We start from the raw sequence: 16,120 nt of genomic DNA on the forward strand, positions 1-16,120 counted from the left end.
ATGTACTAAGTTTCCGGTTAATACAATTTTAGCATGAATAATAATCATTTATCATGATATAATGAAATATAAATAACAACTTTATTATTGCCTCTAGGGCATATTTCCTTCACGTGACACTTGTGTTGATATGGTGTCGCTTGATTCTTGCTGACACCAAGGCATGTTAAATCATTCTACTTAATTCAAAATATATATTACCTGCTAAAAATGTGGACCATCGGAAGACTATAATCAGTTGGCGATCGAGGACGGCGTCGATGATGCATCTAACATTTCAGACTGGGTGTTGGCGGCTCTTTGGCATCATGGCTTTCTATCATTGTTGTCTTGGGGCGAGGTGCTACTACCTATTTGTCCACATAGTTCAACATACGAAATCCACCCCACCCCCCTCCCCTAGAGTTTATATCTTTGTGACACTTGTGTCGATATGGTGTCACTTGATTCTTGTTGACACTTCTTCCAAACGTGCAACAAGGCATGTTAAATCATACTATTTTATTCAAAATATATTTACCAACTAAAAATGTGAACCATGGTGAAACTATGGTCGGTCGGTGATGTGACATGTGTTGATGACGGCTCTTTGGCATTGTGGACTTTTTGTGATGTTGTTTTGGGGACAAGGCGTGGCTTGAGATGATTATGAGGAGCGTGCCGGAGTTGCTTACTACTTGAGACTCTAGCACAAGTTTCTTCTTATGTCGGAACCGATAGATAAAGGTTTTGTTTTTGCTCAATATAATTTGACACTTTACTTAGTGTTTTTCTTTGTGTGATTTTTCTTTTCGTGAGTTAGTTGTATGCGTCTACATACAAAGATGGCTTTGTGCATCACTCGATGCAGATGTCGAGATTTTTTTTGCACTTTTTCAAAAAAATAAATCAACACCACAAATGCCGGGATAATAGAGCTTCCAAACCTGAAAATGTCGATTCCATTTGATTTCCTTTAAAAATTATAATGTTTCTCCCTATTCAATGGATCGAGGACAAATTCTTTTATTCCAATGTTACCTCATTTTCGCCGATTAAACCCCCGGAGCTAAAAGTGCCCGCTATAAAGTGGAAATGCACATCACGTGCACGTCTTGTTCCCCTCCCCACAACTTTCCGACTAGAGCGCCACAATCACGTACGCCGTGCGCGACTACGCTGCCCAAGCTCAAAGTCGTGAAAGATAAGCTCAAAACCGCAAAATGGTCTACGCTAAAACCCATTGCCACCAATAAATGGAAATGCCGGCACCCCGTGCACGTGAGCGTGACAAACCCTTTGCACATTGGAGTGCTAGACTCCACTAGCAGCACATTTCCACTTGCCAAGTTGCCAGTGGAGGAAGTAGAAAGATGTGCCAATTAGTCCCATGATCCGTCTCCATCCATACCCAGCCAGCATCAGCATGGACCTCCATGGGTCGCTAGCTAGCTAGCATAGCATGGGGATATGCACGAGTGTACTAGCGGTTTGGTGCTACGACGACGACGAGTGTCATTGAATGAACGAGTTAACATGTGTCACAAGAAATATTGTTGCTGCAATCATCGACCCAGAGGACACCTCTCTCTCTCTCTCTCCCTGAAAACTACGTCGCCCGGTCGTCTGCCGCGGCCGCTAAAAATCTCGGGGAAGCTCCTGCAAGCGCGACTGATGGCGGCAATGGCCACGACGCCTGCGCACTTGCCTGGATTATGTTGTCCGCTCGGTCGTTTTCGAGGAGACTAATGGCGATTCCGGATAACTGCGCAATCAGAGTCTAATGTGCCTCCGGGCTACTGGACAAGGCCAGAAAATGACGGCCCACTTGACATGTGGTTTTGTGAGAGGTGTTTGTTTTGCATTGCTCCCCTGTCGATTCCTCACTTCTCTCTCGACCGTCTATTCTGACTTGGCTCAACCCTAAAGGTGCAGGGTTGCTGGTCGATGATTTGTAGTACTGATGATAGAGAGTTCTCTACAAGTATAGTATTGATATCATTTAATGACACCTTGCATTTTTGACTGTCATTGCAAACTCTCGTACGGTACGGTAGAAAGATGGTACTCCCTCTGTCCTAAAATATAAAAACATTTTTAACACTACACTAGTATAAAAAACGTTCTTATATTATGGGACGGAGGGAGGAGTACAAAGGCTCGACAAATCATTGCACCTGTTGACATGTAGCCAGCCATTCATGGGCCGGCTTGCAAAATGCAGCAAGGGCCACGTCGGGTCCACCCGTGTCAAGCCAACCCAGCCATCTCAAATCTTTTTTTTTTTTGAAACTAGTGCCATCTCAAATCTTAAGCTGAAGAAGAAGAACAGACGCATGTGCTAGCTAGCACGCGAGGAGAGCTCCTGCTTTCAGTATGCGTGGCCAGAAATGGATTCGGTTCATTCAGGGCCGGGACCAGTACTTGCGCGTTGCAGAGATGGCCGAAAATGGATTTAAGCTTGTACTGTGCGTAGCAAAGAGCCCAGCCAGAAATTCAGGGAATGGTATTTTTCATACTTATTTACCTACTAGACTAGAAAGTAGAAACTCTGACTAACTTTGTCTATGCTGGTGCAACAAAATCCAGCACTGTAGGCCTCCACGCAGCGTCACTCATCATCGGGTGCGTGGCGCGTGGCGTGGTCCTCCTGGTACGGAGCAGTCACATGACCTCTCCCATCTAGTCTAGAATTATTGGGAGAAAAAGGTACGCAATCATGTTGGCATCTTCACTGTCATGTACTACAATCATCTTGATTTGTACCAAATACTGTTTATAAAGAGTGTTTATCATACACCTCAGTGGTGAGCTCCACCTTGTGTTCAGAATGGGTCGTCACGCAATCTTCGTCCATGCATGAAACAAGGACAAGCGCAGGAACACCGAACCCTAGCAAAAGAGTACACCTCAGGTTGAGGTCCACGTTCTGTACGGGTGCAGCATACACAATATTTTTTCTTCAATGTTTCAACCTCTCTCTTTATTGTCTCATTGTCTCGACTTATATGTACCAGCAGATGCGTGACATGCGTCATGGATCATCGTGCAACATATGCACCGGGCTTCATCACCGCTTGCGGACGTGGCGCCGTTAAAGCGGGCCACCACCACCCCCCATGCATGCACGCGGACGTGGTGCACAGTCACCGCGCACGGAGCACGCGGCGTTTCTTCGCGTACCAACACGTGACTGGGTTTACCTCGCCGGGGCAATAAATTCCGACGATACATTCAAGAGAACTCGTGAGGATCGATCAGGCCAACGCGAAGAGCAAAGCGACGCTGAGGTCGATGGACCATCTCTTTCTTCCCTCATTGTCGGGCGACCCCACCCGTCCGTGTCAGGCGCGCACCGCGGGTACTCTATCCGGCGGTGATTCGCGGGGCAATTTTCCCTGCCGTTCCGGCGACACACCGCGCGAGCGCGACGCGAGCTGGCGCCGTCGCCGGCCCATGGTTTGCCTCGGCCAGCAGGATCGACGGGCATCTTCTCTTCCTCGCCGGACAGAGACGTGCGCGACGTCTGATCATCCATCCGATGCGGTGAGACAGGGGCGGGAGATTCCGTGGGCGTCTCTTTCCCCGGCCAATTTGCGACGCAAAAACAAAGGGGAGATTGAGGACCGTGACAGGAGGATATCGTCGTACTGCCCCACGGGAGCGGCGGCCTCGCGTGGCTCCGTGGCGCGTACGCGGCGGGCGAGCGTGGCCGCCACGGGAGCCATTCATCCCGGCAATGGACGGACCCGGGCCGTGGGGTCCCGGGAAATATATACGTGCTCGTCGCGATCTCTGCCGATAGGGATTCGAGGAGCGCGCGCTTGGCCCGTTGTGATGCAAGAAACAGCACTGACCCCACACGCCTACACACATGTTTTTTTTTAGGGTCACGCCTACACCCATGGTAGTATCACAAGGAAGTCCAAAGTTTTTTTTAGTTGGAAAAATAATCACAAGGAAGTCCAAAGCTAGTTGACAAGCAAAGGCTCAGATATTGACAAGCGAGGGATGCAATTCATAGGGTCTGGAAACATAGTGTGTCACAATTGTGGCAATAAACCAATCACTCGGCTAAGATGTTGTTTCGTGCTTAGGGCATCTCCACCGCTGACCTCAAACTGCCCGCCTTTTTCTGGGCCACGCTATCCGAACGTGCTTTGCCATCCAACGCGGTACCCTGTCCACCTCACAACCGGTTTAGGTAAATATCATCCGTTTTTATGTAAATTTTTTGAATTAAACTTGTTCGATTTGTTAAATTTACATTAAAAACGACTAGATGTTTGTGGCGAACTTTGAATGACCAGCTCCCGCATCATTGTTCGCGGATTGGTCCCTACCGATATGTGGATATGGTGTCTGATTTCAAGATCAGCGTTGGAGACACCCTTAATAATGACCTCAAGGTAGAGACATGAGAGAAACTACGCATCAGAACATAATTTTACCTTCTCCCTTGTCATAGCAGAAGAATGCCCATAACACAAGCATCTGTATATATTTTAGGCTTTTAGTAAAAACCGAGCAGTTCCTATAACTGAAACCGAACATTCTGTTTTTGACTACGAACATGTGTATATTTGGGACCTTATGCTGGCTAGGCATCCAGACTCTTTAAGGACAACTCCAACACGGATATCGTCATAAGTGTTTGGATCGATTTAGATGTTCAAAATAACACAAACTGAAACTACACATATGGAAGGCTTATGGGCATTCAGAGGTCCGTCATGTCGAACTCTAACACGCCCGGCCCATTAAAAAAATCATTTGGAGCCCGCACATTTGGGCACTCCCATCACTGTTTTTGTGTGAGAGGCTCCCTTTCCACTACCTCCGTTTGATCTCTGCCAAACCCCACTGTTTGGTCATCCGCCACCACGAAGAAGCAGCCGCGGAGGCCTGACGAAAAGGTAGGGGGATATGAGATCTCCCTGTCGAATGCCCCTAGATGGTTTAAACTCCTCAAGTTTCTGCATGGAATAATACTGAGAGAACTAAACTGACCTGACCATTCCATGACCACCTTAACATACTCCTGGTTAAAACCAAGCTTCAACATCATCGCCTCAAGATACTGCGACTCAACCTGTGGTTGGATGGTTAGAGGGACTGTGGTATCCCCAGACCATCAGGGTTCAAATCCTGATGCTTGCATTTATTCCTGGATTTATTTTAGGATTTTCGTCGATGCGCATTTAGTGGGAGGAGACGTTCCTGTCGAAGACGAAGCGCCTACGGTGACTTCGTAAATCTCAAGATGATATGCCGGCTCAGTTTTTTGGAGATGCTCATAGGGATAGGATGTGCGTATGTGCGTTTATACAGATGAGTGTATGCGTGTGTATATGAGCGCTTGCGTATGTACTGATGTTAAAAAAAATACTGCCATTCAACCCACCGACCGAGCGAGTTTTTTTTTTCTTTTGAGAAATTACTAGCAAATAGGCCCGTGCGTTGCCACGGGAGAAAAATAAATCAGATTATGCAAATTTATGCAAGGATGAGATACAGACTTTTAAAATATCACATAAAGTACATCAAAATCATGTCATGATGAGATAAGAGACTTTTAAAAAGTCATTTCAAAAACTGAAAATGTGATGGTCTCATGACGACTTTATTTCCTAAGGCGTCACAACAAAATGTTTTTTGGCTGAGCAAACTGTATTGATAGATCCTGCCTAAGGTAGAATGATGAATGATGTGTCTCGACTTTAGCTAGCGTCGTGGTGTTTTTCATGACCTGTAAAACTATAGTACCACAATAAACATAGATAGGTATGGAAGTAAATTAGACATTTAGTCATTTCATATAGCTTACAAAAACTAACCCATTGAAAAATGTGTCATTTTTTTGGGGATCAACGTTGTAAAGAACACATAAATCCTTTTTTTACCCGGTGTGCGATGAACTAAATAAAATAATAAAATAACTTCTCCGGATCTATGGTATGTTTTGTTCGTTATTTACATATCTGTTTCAATGGATCTGTTTGAATTTTTTTGATCCTTTTCTAAAATTTCATGGTCATTTTTTCCAGTTCCCAAAAGCGTGTTGAATACACAAGCATTTTCTAAGAATCATGAACATTATTTTATTTCATGAACATATTTTTAGAAATCGAGAATTTCTTTATGACATGCAAACAATTTTCTAAAAATTGCGAACATTTTGATTTCCCGACCATTTTCTGAATTCACAGAAATTTTATGATTTCTCAAAAAAAAGCAAAACTCACAATCTTTTAAAATTTTGAAATCCCGAATTAATTTAAAGACGAGAAAACAAAAACGGATATGAGAAAAAAAAGGCCAAAAAGAAATAAAAAACAGGAGTTTTTTAAATCAAGAACATTTTATGCTTTCGAGAACATTTTTGAATTCACCAATGTTTTATTTCTTAACAAAATTCGCAACCTTTTGAATTTTTGAAAATCCCTAATAATTAATGTATAGAAGGAAAATCACAAAACAGAAATGAGAAACGAACAAGCAAATTGCAAACTGAAAAAAAAAACAGACGCCTAGGCCGGCCCATTAACGCGGGGGAGGGTTCGCAAAAAACAGAGAAAATGTGGTGGAGCCTGGGATTGAACACATGTCTCTTACCTGGAGGATTAAAGCATTAGCCACCGCGCTACACCTTCCGTTTGGTTACATGAGGATATCACTTGATAAGAACGAAATCCAGCGCAACTTTGAGAAAAACTGAACCGTTTTGTTTACTTATGGGTGGCATGGTGGGTAATTTGTATCAACTTCAGGGGTAATTCTAATGACGTACGACCAGAAGCACTATTTGCTTTATTAGTACTCCCTCCGTTCCTAAATGTAAGTCTTTGTAGAAATTCCACTAGATGGGCTACATACGGAGCAAAATGAATGAATCCGCACTTAAAATGCATCTATATACACCCGTATGTAATTCATAGTGAAAACCCTATAAAGACTTATATTTAGGAACGGAGGGAGTATAGGGGAGGGGAAGAAGTAGGGAAGATTTCTCGACCGAGCGAGGTGATCGAGCGAGAGAGGTTCGCTCGTTATTGGGCCGCCGCCAGCAGCCGAGTTCTCGGTCCATTTTGGTTCCGCGCTGGGCCATTTGTCTATGCCACTGCACCTGTCTGCACTTCCCGGTCCAGAGGTAGAAAAGCCCAAACAACCGCCTGCCCTCCCCAAGTCCGGGTCCCCGAGATCGTCGAAGAGAGCGGCGGCGCGGCGGCGGCGTGGTGGGATAAGAGCCAGCGAGCGCGAGGTACAGGCTCGCCGAGGGAGAGGGAAAGAGGAGCTCCGGGCAAGATGCCGCTGTACGACTGCATGCTCATGGTCAAGCCGATGGTGACCAAGGAGGCCATCGCGGAGCTCGTGGCGCGGGTGGCGGCGCGCGCCTACCAGCGCAACGGCGTCGTCACCGAGCTCAAATCCTTCGGCAAAGTGCACCTCGGCTACGGCATCAGGAAGCTCGACGGCCGCCACTTCCAGGTCCGCCCCGATCCGCCGCTCTTTATTTGTACTCCTCAACCGTAGTGCCTTGTGACAGAGCGGACTGGTGACGATCTGAGTCGTCTGGCTAGATTGATGCGTGTAGGACGAAATGCCTAAGTTGGTATGAGTGTTTCGGCCTTTGGCGTTTTGGTTCTTGACGGTGTGTGTGTGGTGCCTTTGACGTGCTCGACGAAATGCCCAAATAGGGTTGGCCGTCGGCTGCTAGAATGTTTGTGGGTGCTTGCTCGATAGAATGCTCTAGCGGGTAAATTGTGTAGGTTCAGATCATTCTATTGATCGTAGTTAGTGTTATTACGTGACTCAGGAACCTCAGGATTCCACGGGTCGGGTGGCTCGCAGAGATATGCTGCATGCTGTGATCTGTTTGCTCCGAGTACTGAATAGAAGGGTATAACACTGAGATCTTTCATGTTCTGGGGTTTAGAAGTAACCTTGGGGAAAATGGTCAGTCGGTAAGTGATGTGAGTCATGAAATGGTAGCATTGCCCTTCTGCTCGCCCCTTTCTACGATCCTTCTGGCTGCTACACGTTGGCCACCAACCACAGTTCCGGCGGGCTCACCAACCGGGCTTGCTTACATACCACTGCCTCCATAAGCCATAAGCTTCAGCTTAGCTGACGGCCCTGCTTCTCCCACCTCCACTACCACACATGGTTCTTTGTCCCAAGCAGTTGTATTAATTTCTTGGGCGATTCAGATCGCCAACATAAGCACTCACGTCCCTGTTTTCCTGGACCCCAAATCACTGGAAGTGATGTTGCTTCTTCAAGGTTATTCTCGGCAAGTTTGAGCTTACTTATCATATTGATGTTTCTGAGGCTGACCATGAGAACACTCTTTGTACAGAAGAAGGTTTCAGCACCTATTCTTTTTTTCTACTCCATATCCTTGGAGATCCCTGATTTTGTCGTGCAGCCGAATACCACGCTCAAGGGCTTTATTCTACATCGAGAACACGTTTTACTCTTCCCATTGCTTGAGCACACCTGCCATCGTTACAATCTTCGCAGTGTGGTCAGCCTGTCTCAGACAGGATGCTCATCTGGAACATGTTGCGAGACCTCAACCTCTAAAATTCTTGATCGCGAGGAGGCTGCTTTGTCGATCTTCGGGTTGAGACCCGGCAACGTATTCACCACAAGCATCTAAGCAGAGAAGGGCCGATCAATGTCACAAAGACTATTCCTGAGTGTAACAAAACAATATATTGTTAATTTCTTGAACAAAACTTTAGAACTATTATGCCTTTCCCGAGTTCCTTTCACTACAGTCTTCCGAGTTACTGTTATTGAGGTTATGTTTTTTCTTTCATCTACAGGCTATCCTTTCTCTCTTATACACCATGTATTTGTGTTAAGTGTATCTTCTGATGCAACCACACTTCTTAAAATTGATTCCGACAGCTAGTCATTACCTTCTACAATTACCTCGACACTTCTTATGGGAGATTAGTTTGTGAGTTACTGAATAATTGACAGTGGTTGGTTGTTTGGTGTGTGTTTAGTAAATGTAAGTTTGACAAATTGTGAACACACGTCTCCAGTATATTCGTATTATCACGTCTTCTTTTGAAGTCTGTAGTTCCGTCTTTGTTTTGAAATAACTCGTCATTTTTTTACCACAGTGACTGTTATATCAGTCTGACTAAGGTTGTAGCTTTCCACCAGTACCGAATTGTGATGGACCCAGTAGCAGTGTGGGTGTAAAAATGTTTTTCTCCACAACTCTTCGATAAAACCTTCAATCAAACAGTTAGAAACTGAAATGCAGCACCCTGAGAATGCAAGTGTAAATATTCCATTTTCCCGCTACTCTTTGATAAAACCTTCGATCAAACACTGAGAAAAGTAAAGTACAGCACCCCTAGAAAAGAGTTGACCAAAGCAGTTGGGAGGCACACAGAATGCATCGTGTATTTGAGAATTGTTCTTATGCACTCCTGGTTAAGTAATGTTATATTCCAACTGTTGGTCATTGCCATCTTACCTTGCCACTAGTATTGTGGGTGTGGTCTCCTGCTTTCCTGATTTGCTGAAGTTGCTGTTGTGGTTTCAGGGTCAACTTTTGCAAATGACCATGATGGTTCCACCTTCCTTTACTCAAGAACTGCACTATCTAAACAAGGAGGACCGTCTGCTTCGCTGGTTGGTGGTGAAGCACAGAGATGCGGTGTATGGTCTGGAGTTCATCAACGAGGATGACGGGAGGTACGAGATGGACAGTTTCCGCCGTAAAAGTACTACTACTCAAGATGACGAGGATGTTGATGAATATGACGACGACGACGACGACGACGACGACGATGACGAGTACGATGTCCAGGAAGAGTAGATTGGTGTCTCAAGATCTCTCACAAACTCTATGTGTTGTCTTCCCAATATTGTTGACTATAAAGTAGGGCAAAAAGTAGAACCATTGGACTTTGCTGTTTCTCGAAAGAACCTAGCACACTTGAAGTCTGACTTCGCATGTTTCTCCCATGTAAGCTTCCAATAAGGAACCCATGATCTGATTGGTACGTTATCATCACTAGGTTTATGATGTGGTACTTACTTTCTTTGTCAGTGGTCCGTTGTGAAAGAGCATTGCAAAAATATGGGAAACGCTGCATACTCCGGAGTTGTACAACAGCACTGGATTGATTGCTATTTATTCATCAGCATAGTATGTACAGAGCGGTAAACTCCCAAAAGCACACACTGGTACAGAAGTAGTGTAGGCGGATGCTAGGCGCCATCCGACTGATCCGCCGCACGGGTTCAGTCGCCTTGCATGCCGTCTGATGCAAAGGACCACAACCGTTGGATCATCTCTACCACGCAACGCACGCCCGTAGTACTAGTACCCAGACCCTGCAGTACTGTGTTCATCTAAAATCTCATACCTCATTTCTTTTGGTAAAGGCTTGAGTTCCGAAGGAGGGAGTCCTTCATCTCCCTTCTTTTTAGGCACCTCAAATTTCTCGTCAATTGTGGACTCTTGATTTAGATGTTGATCTATTTCCATCTTACTAGGATCTTTGGGGCTTAGTTCATATTCCGTGAGACTTCTTTCGAGCTCATCTTCTGGTGTCCCGAAGTAAATGGCAGCGAGTTATTCTATTGTTTTATCCTCACCATAATCGTACTCACGTGATTGATGATGATTCTTAAACCTAGAGAAGTGAAATTCTCTTTCTTCTTTTCGAAAACGAAGAGAAACCACCTCTCTCTTGCAATCAATTTTAGCCACTGCAGTGTTCAAGGGAGTACATATCTGGTGGAAACCACATATTCAGTGGAAGCATGGAAACTTCATCCTGTGCCGTTGGATAGGAAGTGTGTGGTGTGAGATGATAAGATGTACAAACTGCAAAAACAACCCCGTAATCTTAATGTACGGTGGTACATTATCCTAACGGAAGCTGAGCCATCCCGTGCCTTAATCCATGGAGCTATCGCGATTCAATTTTCTTCCATCAACAACTAGGGTTAGGAGATCTGGAGATGGTGGCTTCGGCCAACAAGACGCCCTCGTTCCGCGCACGGCCGGCGACCGGCGCGACTAATTCCTCTCCAGCGGCTGCCTTCTCTCCTCTCCGGCCGGTGGCCCACTGCGCCAACCCACCACGACGACCTCGTTCCCGCAGGGCCGGCGACCGACCGGCGCGGCTAATTCCGTTGCGGCAGCTGGCTTCTCTCTCTCCGACGTATGGCGCACCGGGCCAATCCTCCTCTCCCCATCGAATTGGTACTGGATCCAGGTCCGAAGGTATGAGGATTTCTATCACATTGTTCATCTTCTATGATGTGCCATATTCTCTTCTAGTTGGGCTAGATTTGCCAAGGAAATATAGAGGACAAGGTCGTGGATTCTGGTTGTCTCTTTCAAGATTAGCCTTCTGAACAGGATTTACAAAGCCTTTTTCCTCAACTGAAGCAGTTTCAGTAGCCTCTCTGTAGATCTGAAAATAAGCATACCCAGAAAACTTTTTACACTAGATATAGCCATAAAGCAACCACGTACACAGTCATTTATCACAAGAATCTGTCACCAACTGGAATGTAGAACACTTGAACTCTCAGTTTATGTAATGCAAAAAACACATATTTCCAGCATGCATAGTCCATGATCAAAGAACTAATTATCCACTGAAAAACTGGGCACACAAGATCAATGTACACGCAAACCAAGATCCAGCAAGTTCAGTTTAGATTTTCGTCTTGAGGAAGTTGGTAAAGTCTAATTCATCTGGTATGTAGTTGTTATATTAATGCAGCAACAGGTATGTCCTATCATGCTAATTTGACAATACTGTACAACATGTTCTAGGCATATTTATTAGTGTATAGTTATTAAATGAAGGAAATCATTACTTCTTATAGACTTTTGTGTGATATGCTGGGATATAAGAAAGGAGTTGAAACTGTTTGAGCATAGGAAAATTGTATGAATGATGTTAGCTATCAGTTTTAATTTATATTGCAATTGATTGGGGAAGTGAGCTGAGATTAGGTATTCCTAACATTTGAATGTTCTTTCTAACATGATTACGGTACATTCATTTGGACTTAGTTTAGAGAATACTTCTAAAATTTTGCTTGCTAATAAATACAACACATTGATGTATCTATATTTGTAGATTTGTTTTGAAATTCGTTTCAAAAAATTAGGTATAATTTCTTGCTATTTTTCCTAGTGCCCTGACCAATTGAACTTTTTTGTTCCAGGTTGCTTGGTGGCACTACTGGCTTCAGCAAGTTATTAGGACTAATATACTATGGCATTGTGATGTTCTTATCTAGTGTACTGGAGCCATTAGCTATTGGCGCTAGACTTATGCAAGTTATTAGCTAGCTATGTGCTCTATGACTGATCGATGTATAAAGCTGCAGATTTGCCATCAGTTAGTGATGCTCTATTTTGTAACTTTGTACTGTAGTAAAGCATTATCTTAAGTGACTGAATAAGATTGATGCTGCATAATGACACTGTGTGCAACTGACCTGATTGCTTTAAGTTTATTATTTAAACAATGATTTCAATTGTTGGAATGTGCTGTGCGAAGTGCAGGTGTGTTCTGGAGCTGGGCAATGGTTTTGATTATGGTTGACGAAAATGATCTGGGCAATGGTTTTGGCTGTTGTTTGTTCTACTTGGATTTGCAAGGAACTGGGCAGACTTCAATATTATATTATGATTCTAATCTAAACGCTATTAGGATATCAAATATCGAATTAAGCTAGCTGTGATATGGGGATCATATATGGAGAAGCACAGGTGTACGTGGGGACATGTGCAGACTTGTTGTAATACTTGGAATCGATAGGGGGTTATGTGTAAAATAGAATGCTGGCAACAGGCGTTTTTCTGCAAAACTGCATGTAGCAATTATGGCTGAATCTAGTCCATAGATACAAGATCCAACAGCCTATGCTCAAGTTTTCATGCTTCCATTGAATATGTGGTTTCCACCTGATATTGTCTCGTGTTCAAGAAAGGTCTTCCAAAGATAATTGAACAAAAATCATCATCGGGAACTTCCATGACAACAAAAATCAACCGGGTAAGTGAAAGTACAGAGGACAACATAAACAGCAGGCAAAATACTATAAGGTTTTCTAAAAGTGACAACATAAACATCAGGCAAAAAACCATAAGGTTTTCTAAAAGCACCACTTGCAAGTCTAATGTCCATGTCGGTGGTTTGGAGTTCATTAAAATAGATTTCACCACCAATCTTAACATAGAAAGTATTCAGTATTCTAACAAAGTGCTTGAAAAAGCTCAGGTTACCTTCGAAAGACTTCATCTGATGATAACCTCTGCAGATTCACTCGTCGAATACAGCACGGCCTCTGCATTCTGGGGTTCGCGGCCCAAGTCGTTCTGCAACAGGGACCCAGCGGCGGTGCAGAACATTTTCGGCCGGGTTCCTGCTGCACGTCTACCCCGGCGAAACACTGGTCACCGAGACGTGGGTCGACGGCCAGAGGTAAATATTTGCTCTAGCACCATCAGTTGGCAAATTTGATAATTTTGACCTCTGGGCGAAATCAATTCACGGAATGAACTGTCCGTGAAACTATTTCACATCCCTGACCTTTTTGTGTAGCGCCCGCCACGACGGCGCCACACACTACGGTGCAGCGCCTAGCTCGGGGGCGTTGCATTCCAGTCCACCGTGGCAGCCCCTGGGCCCGCACCCAGCAGTGCAGCGCGTCCGAGCTAGGCGCCACACATGTAATGTGCAGCGCCTAGCGCTCGGGCGCTGCACTGTGACTTAGATGCCAGCCGCCCGCTCCCCCTCCCCCCACCCCACCCAATTCGTTCAGTTGCAAGTTACAGAAGCAGCGGCGCCGGCGGCTTCCTCCTCTCCCCCTCTCAATCCCCTCTCCCAAATTCTTCAGATCCGACGATTTGGTCCGTGCATTTCTTCACCAATCCATCCTAGAAGGTACTCTCCTCCGATCCCCTTCTTTCTATCCATAGAAAATATGATATTTTGAAGATTTGGGGAATCCTTGTTTGATTAGATTGGATTTGAATCTTGCATGTATTAGAACTTTGCATGTATTACAACCCTTGTTTGTTTGATTTGTGGAATCCTAGTTTAGTTTACGGAAGAGTTATTTGTATGAAGTAGGCATAGTTTATGGAAAAGTTATTTGTATGAAGTAGGCCTAGTTATTTGTGGAACCCTAGTTTATTAGTTTTGTTTGATTTGATCTGGTTGGATACATAGATTGGTATGGTTGCATCTAGTAGGCGTACTTTAGTTTATTTGTATTCAAAAGATAATCGTGTTGACAAGAAAGCTTTCTTTCAAAATTGTTAGGATGGTTTGGCTTCTCGGTGATCACTAGGACAAACAACACCGGTCGTACCCTATGGCGGTGGAGCAGCGGGTAATAATGAAAGTGGCCGGTTTTATGAATTTCGTATTTATTTCAAACACAAATGCCCCATATGCAATGTTATGAATTCTTTGTTTGTAGGAGCTTGCACCTCTGAAGCTTCGTTCTCACGGGGTCACCCTTGGGTGGATGCTCTATGATGAGCGATACACAGCGTATGTAAGGAAGACAAGACTTCTCCCTTTCATTCATATGGTCAGACGGTCGACGCCACCCAACAATGCTCCAGCATTTACCGCGCTTATTGATCATTGGCGGCCGGAGACACATAGTTTCCATCTTCGGACCGGGGAGATGACCGTGACGCTCTAGGATATTGCTATGATCACCGGCCTTCCTATCGATGGGAATCCTCTATGTATGAGCACCGATTCCGATGGGTGGCACGCGCAGATGTATGCCCTTATCGGTATGGTTCCTCCGAAGCCTCCGGAACCAGAAGCAAAAGACAAGAAGAAGGAAAGAGTCGTAGCCGGTGCTACTTTCACGTGGATTACTGAGCACTTTGGTACTTGCCCACCGGAAGCTAATGAGGACACGGTCAAGACATATGCTCGTGTCTACATGTGGTACGTGATATCCAGGACTATGTTTGCTGATGGCACAGGCAAGAATGCTCCATGGATGTGGCTGAAGGCGTTGACCGTCTTCGATAGCAATTGGAGTTGGGGTTCGGCAACACTGGCTTACTTGTATAGACATGTATGAAGTTGTTTCCTTTTCACTTCATTGCTACATTATGAATGCGATCTTGCTCTTAATTGAACCATGTTCTCTTTTATGTGCAGTTGGACGAAGCCTGTTGTAGGTCATCTGGAGGTATTGGTGGTTGTTTGCTCGCACTTTCCATATGGAGCTGGGAGCGTTTTCCGGTTGGATGTTCGAAGACCGTGAAGTACGATGATTGGGACGACAAAGGCGACCCACTACGGCGACCCACTTGGGCTTACAAGTGGGATGTGTTAAATGAGATGACAGATGATCCCTCGGTCATGTACAAGTTGTACCAGAGCGATCTTGACGCGATCACGCCTGAGCAGGTGAATTGACATTGCATAAGTGATTATGATGCTTCTATTGCAAGTCGATATCAATTTTGCATTCTATCCCATTTTGCAGGTGATATGGGAGCTGTATGGAACAGGAGACAGTTTTGGTAACCCTTTAGAGTTCAGGATGTATTCGATGTGCACTAGGGATAGGGATCTCTGGCGTATGCGGTGCCCACTCATATGCAACTGGGCGGTTGAGCTTCACCTCCCACATCGAGTGCGCCGTCAGTTTGATTTGTTCCAGGCACATCCGCCGGAGTGGGAGGACACGGACAAGTTGCTACACGCGTAAAATATAATTAACCTTGAGCACTTAGCAGCTTCTCGGCAGTTTCGATGCTACTAATATTATGTTTCTAACTTGCAGGTTGGATAGAAAAAGGCAGCGGAAGATTAAGGATTGGGACAAGCATCACAGAAAGTATGTCGTACAGTTTGCACTTAGTGTGGAGCAAGCTAGGGCTGGAAAAGGAGTCCAGCTTCGTGAGCACTGCCCGATCGCGTTCAACAACTATCTCACATGGTTTCTTGCAAGTACCCGTGTGGAGGTATGCAAGCCGACGTATGCTGAGAAGATTTTGGAAGAATCCGCTGTTTTTAATGAGGTAGCCCAGCACCAGTACAACACATTAGTCAGGAAAGGCAACTCAGTGATCCCTTCAGCTCCAATGATGAACTTT

At 44.9% G+C, this 16,120-nt stretch overlaps 1 protein-coding gene and 1 long non-coding RNA gene across 2 annotated transcripts; both read left to right on the plus strand.

Annotated features, from left to right (window-relative positions):
• Positions 1-7,118: 7,118 nt before the first annotated feature.
• On the plus strand, positions 7,119-10,056 carry LOC119267589 (30S ribosomal protein S6-like). The gene is made up of 2 exons (XM_037549005.1): positions 7,119-7,467; positions 9,548-10,056. The coding sequence occupies exons 1-2, from the start codon at positions 7,285-7,287 to the stop codon at positions 9,821-9,823; spliced, it is 459 nt and encodes a 152-aa protein (XP_037404902.1). The 5' UTR covers positions 7,119-7,284; the 3' UTR covers positions 9,824-10,056.
• An 845-nt stretch (positions 10,057-10,901) lies between these two features.
• On the plus strand, positions 10,902-12,476 carry LOC119271394. Its single transcript, XR_005134514.1, has 2 exons — positions 10,902-11,242; positions 12,202-12,476. It is a non-coding gene; the product is annotated as an uncharacterized LOC119271394 (long non-coding RNA).
• Positions 12,477-16,120: the final 3,644 nt, after the last annotated feature.

This window comes from Triticum dicoccoides, chromosome 3A (genome assembly GCF_002162155.2).
Source record: "Triticum dicoccoides isolate Atlit2015 ecotype Zavitan chromosome 3A, WEW_v2.0, whole genome shotgun sequence".
NCBI classification, from domain to species: domain Eukaryota; kingdom Viridiplantae; phylum Streptophyta; class Magnoliopsida; order Poales; family Poaceae; genus Triticum; species Triticum dicoccoides.